The sequence below is a fragment of the Limulus polyphemus genome, unplaced genomic scaffold, assembly GCF_000517525.1.
Source record: "Limulus polyphemus unplaced genomic scaffold, Limulus_polyphemus-2.1.2 Scaffold88, whole genome shotgun sequence".
In the NCBI taxonomy this organism is placed as follows: domain Eukaryota; kingdom Metazoa; phylum Arthropoda; class Merostomata; order Xiphosura; family Limulidae; genus Limulus; species Limulus polyphemus.
The window spans coordinates 200,028-204,109 of NW_013665698.1; the positions used below are offsets into that span (position 1 = coordinate 200,028).

Consider the following 4,082-nt stretch of genomic DNA (forward strand, 5'->3'; position numbering starts at 1 on the left):
TCCACTTTGACAGTTGAGAGTTACATCCTCGTCGAGGTCGTTGGACAATAAACCTGTGTCATGGAATGAGTCTTGCTTCTGATGAATACCCGTGGTTTGTAGATGTTTACGAGCTAAATGACCGCGGAAGTTTGCTTGGATTTTAACTGCAGCATTTTCCATTTCTTTGTCTTCTATTAACCCATTTTGAGAGCTTATAGTCAAATTTTCATTGTTCTCGTCTGGTGATTCATTTAGTTCTTGGAACGCTTCTTGTTTGTGATAAATATCTGATGTTTGAAGATTCTTACGAATTAAATGACCGCGGAAGTTTGCTTGGATTTTAACTGCAGCATTTTCCATTTCTTTCTCTTCTGTTAACCCATTTTGAGAGCTTATAGTCAAATTTTCATTGTTCTCATCTGGTGATTCATTTAGTTCTTGGAACGCTTCTTGTTTGTGATAAATATCTGATGTTTGAAGATGTTTACGAGCTAAATGACCGCGGAAGTTTGCTTGGATTTTAACTGCAGCATTTTCCATTTCTTTGTCTTCTGTTAACTTATTTTGAGAGCTTATAGTCAAATTTTCGTTGTTCTCACCAGGTGATTCATTTAGTTCTTGGAACGCTTCTTGTTTGTGATAAATATCTGATGTTTGAAGATGCTTACGAGCTAAATGACCGCGGAAGTTTGCTTGGATTTTAACTGCAGCAGTTTCCATTTCTTTGTCTTCTGTTAGCCCATTCTGAGAGCTTATAGTCAAATTTTCATTATATTCACTATGTGATTCACTTACTCCTTGGAATGAGTCTTGCTTCTGATGAATACCCGTGGATTGTAGATTCTTACGAGCTAAATGACCGCGGAAATTTGCTTGGATTTTAACTGCAGCGTTTTCCATTTCTTTGTCTTCTATTAACTCATTTTGAAAGCTCATAATTGAACTTTTGTTGGTCCCATTAGCTGCTAAACTTCCAAGTTCTACCAATCCTTTCGACTGAATTCGATTGAAGTTTTTTTCCTGTTCATCAGCTGACCCATTTCTTATTAGTATCGTCCCATTGTATTCATTTTCCATCACTTCGCCCGGCTGGTTTATATCACTTCTATTCACAGTTTTCTCTGGCTCATTTAGTCTTTCCACCTTTTCAGAATGATTAACTTTGATGTTTACATGTGAATTTCCTGTTTGGTCAGTGAGCTCGCTCTTCACTTGTGAAAAATTTTCATCATTCTCTATGTTCAATTGTTTTCTCGTCATTCGCCCACGGAAAGACGCTTGAATTTTGATTGTAGCTTGTACTAAATCAGTATCATTTTCAACTGATGTTACATCTTTTTCTGGGTGTTTTTCTGTCATTTGCACAGTTGTATGTGAAGATGTAGAAAGTGTATGGTTTTGTTCATGATTTCTGATACTTTTCCTAGCTTTGTAGCCACGAAACTGCGCTTGAAGTTTTATTGCAGCTCCTTCGAGCTCGTTATCCACAGTTTCCTTTGTTAAATTGGCAGATTCATCGCCTTCTACATTGTCACGTCCATTTTTTAAGTTGTTGTTTGCTTCTTTCGATGTGTGTTTCAAAGAATTTGACACAGGTTTGTTTGCTCCCAGGTTCTTTCTCACTTTATGGCCACGAAAACTTGCTTGAATTTTTGTTGCTGCTAACTGCAGTGATTCGTCCTCTTCGAGGTCGATATTTTGGCATCCATTGGTTTCTAGTTTTTCATTGTTCATATTCAGAATATTTGATTCCTTTCCTACTGGTTCACTTGCACTGGTGTGCACGTTGACAACGTCCTGTGGACTCTGAGGTTTGTTCTGAACATTACACTGCTTCCGTACTGTACGTCCTCTGTACATTGACTGTATTTTTATAGCAGCTACTTCCTCTTCAGTAGAACCAGATGATAATACTTTGGAAGAATCAGGTTTATCTGACGAATATAAGATAAAAAACAAAGATTATATAGAAAAGCCTGTCTGAACAATTCTGTGGAAAAATTTACAAAAAATATTTGAACCGCAATTTTGTTTGATATGCCTAAAAAAATACCTAGAACGAGCAACAGAGAAATATGCTTTTTAAATGTTTTTTCTGTTACTAACTTTGTGAATCAGACGTGAATATGTACTTGAGAATGGCTATTTTAAAATAAAATATTTACAAAAAAAAAAAAACGTTTGTCGTAAACGGCTAAAAGTAACACGAGTTACACTTCTCATTAAACTTTCATTTATGCAACACACGTTTCATATCTGTTCTGAACACAAATTGGTTCATTCCATGATAATAGAGATAACGTAATAATAACACAATATGTTAGCTAAAACGTGAGAATAAAATACAAGTAATTAACAATGGATTAAAACGTTTCACATTAGGAGGAAGAAATATACGTAATAATTCATATATATATATACATATATATTATCACATGTGGATGCGTTATAAAAACTTATAGGGTTAAGAAAGATCATGTAGGCGGTAGGTACTGCCCTCCTTCTGATCAACAGTTCTAAACCTTGGGAGTCTTTCACCAGTCCATTTAATCCACGCTTCGTCTAAGATGCCATTCAGGTTGAAAATACCAAATACTTTTATTCTCTTTTTCATTATTCTATCCCGCTTAAAGTGTCTTTAAAAAGTTAACGGATAAAAAGCAATATACACTCACATATCTGTATAACGCGCAAAGTGAAATAAATCATATAAATATAATATTCCATAAGAACGAGAACAATCTAACTGTATACATGCCTGACTTAAGTTGTATGAAGTCTTAGAAGCGCCCTTTGTTTATACCTATGTATAATGAAAGCATAACATATATTTTCATATACACGCTTTTAAATAAAAGTATAAGATTGCAGGGACCCAACTTATTGCAAATGGACATGTAAGAAACACGCCCTCCCAAATGACACATACGCTGAACTAGTTGATGCAGAGAACGGCGTTAATTAATAATGCGTGTGACATAAAAAAAAATCGATTTTCCTATCGCCACATGTTTAAACGTAAACCTTGACACCAGTATATTCTGGTTTGTGATTTATGACTTATTCTACTGTGATTTCGAGGAGCGTATATTTAAAATGGTGAAAACACCTAGTGATTTGGAATGTGCAACAATGGACAGCAGAACATGAGAAACTAAGCTTTCATTAGTCTGCGAAACTGTCATCGTTGTTTTTAAACTAAAATCATTTCCTTTCTCTAGTTACATAAGAAAAAAACACACTCTTGACATTTTTGGTTTTAGTAGAGGATTTTTAGAACCTTTTTATTTTCGTAAAATATGAGATAGCTACTGGACAAAATATTGATTTTCGTTTTTGTTTTTTTAATAAAGAGACTGAGAGAAAGCTTCATTTTTAAGAGCCCCCCCAGTAGCACAGCGGTATGTCTGCGGACTTACAACGCTAGAATCCGGGTTTCGATACCCGTGGTGGACAGAGCACAGATAGCCCATTGTGTAGCTTTGTGCTTAATTACAAACAAACAAACTTATTTTTAAGAAATATGTATAAATATCTATTTTTATATAACATGACCAAATAATCTATAAATAATTGCATGATGACGTTAAAGTTACCTTCATAAGTTGTAACCGAAACACGTAAAACCTGAAGTTAGGATTCAGAACTAGACGTTATTTGTCTTTGCTCCTCTATACGCCTTTGTCTGTTTACCTACACGCCTCCTTGTCTGCCTAATGTTCTATTTTAATATCAATACTAAATCTATCTATTTATCTAAATAGGGAAAGAAGACCACAAAAACGTCAAAATAAGCAAAATGTAACAAGCCACATCTACTTTAAATGTCGTGATGAAAATAGGGGGCTCAACGAAGCAGCGTTCTCTTTTACAACATTAAAGGCCACTGTTTTGTCTACACATGGCTGAAACGTGACAAAATAACCTGGATGAGAAGAATCACGATTTGTGTTATATCTGAAGTTGACGTTCTCTGTGAATTCCAGTTTCCCATATAACTGCTATGTCGGTCTTCACCCTGTAACGACGTTAACTGTGAATTGTAGTTTCCCATATAACTGCTACGTCGGTCTTCACCCTGTAACGACGTTAACTGTGAA

The 4,082-nt window shown here is 35.3% G+C and overlaps 1 protein-coding gene across 1 annotated transcript in view; it reads right to left on the reverse strand.

Moving 5' to 3' along the window:
• The window catches only part of LOC106468373 (abnormal spindle-like microcephaly-associated protein homolog), a 13,098-nt gene that overhangs the window by 518 nt on the left and 8,498 nt on the right, over nucleotides 1-4,082 (reverse strand). Inside the window, exon 3 of the mRNA XM_022397454.1 lies at nucleotides 6-1,916. Within this exon, the coding sequence (XP_022253162.1) occupies nucleotides 6-1,916 (1,911 nt within the window). The remainder of the gene's footprint in view (nucleotides 1-5; nucleotides 1,917-4,082) is intronic.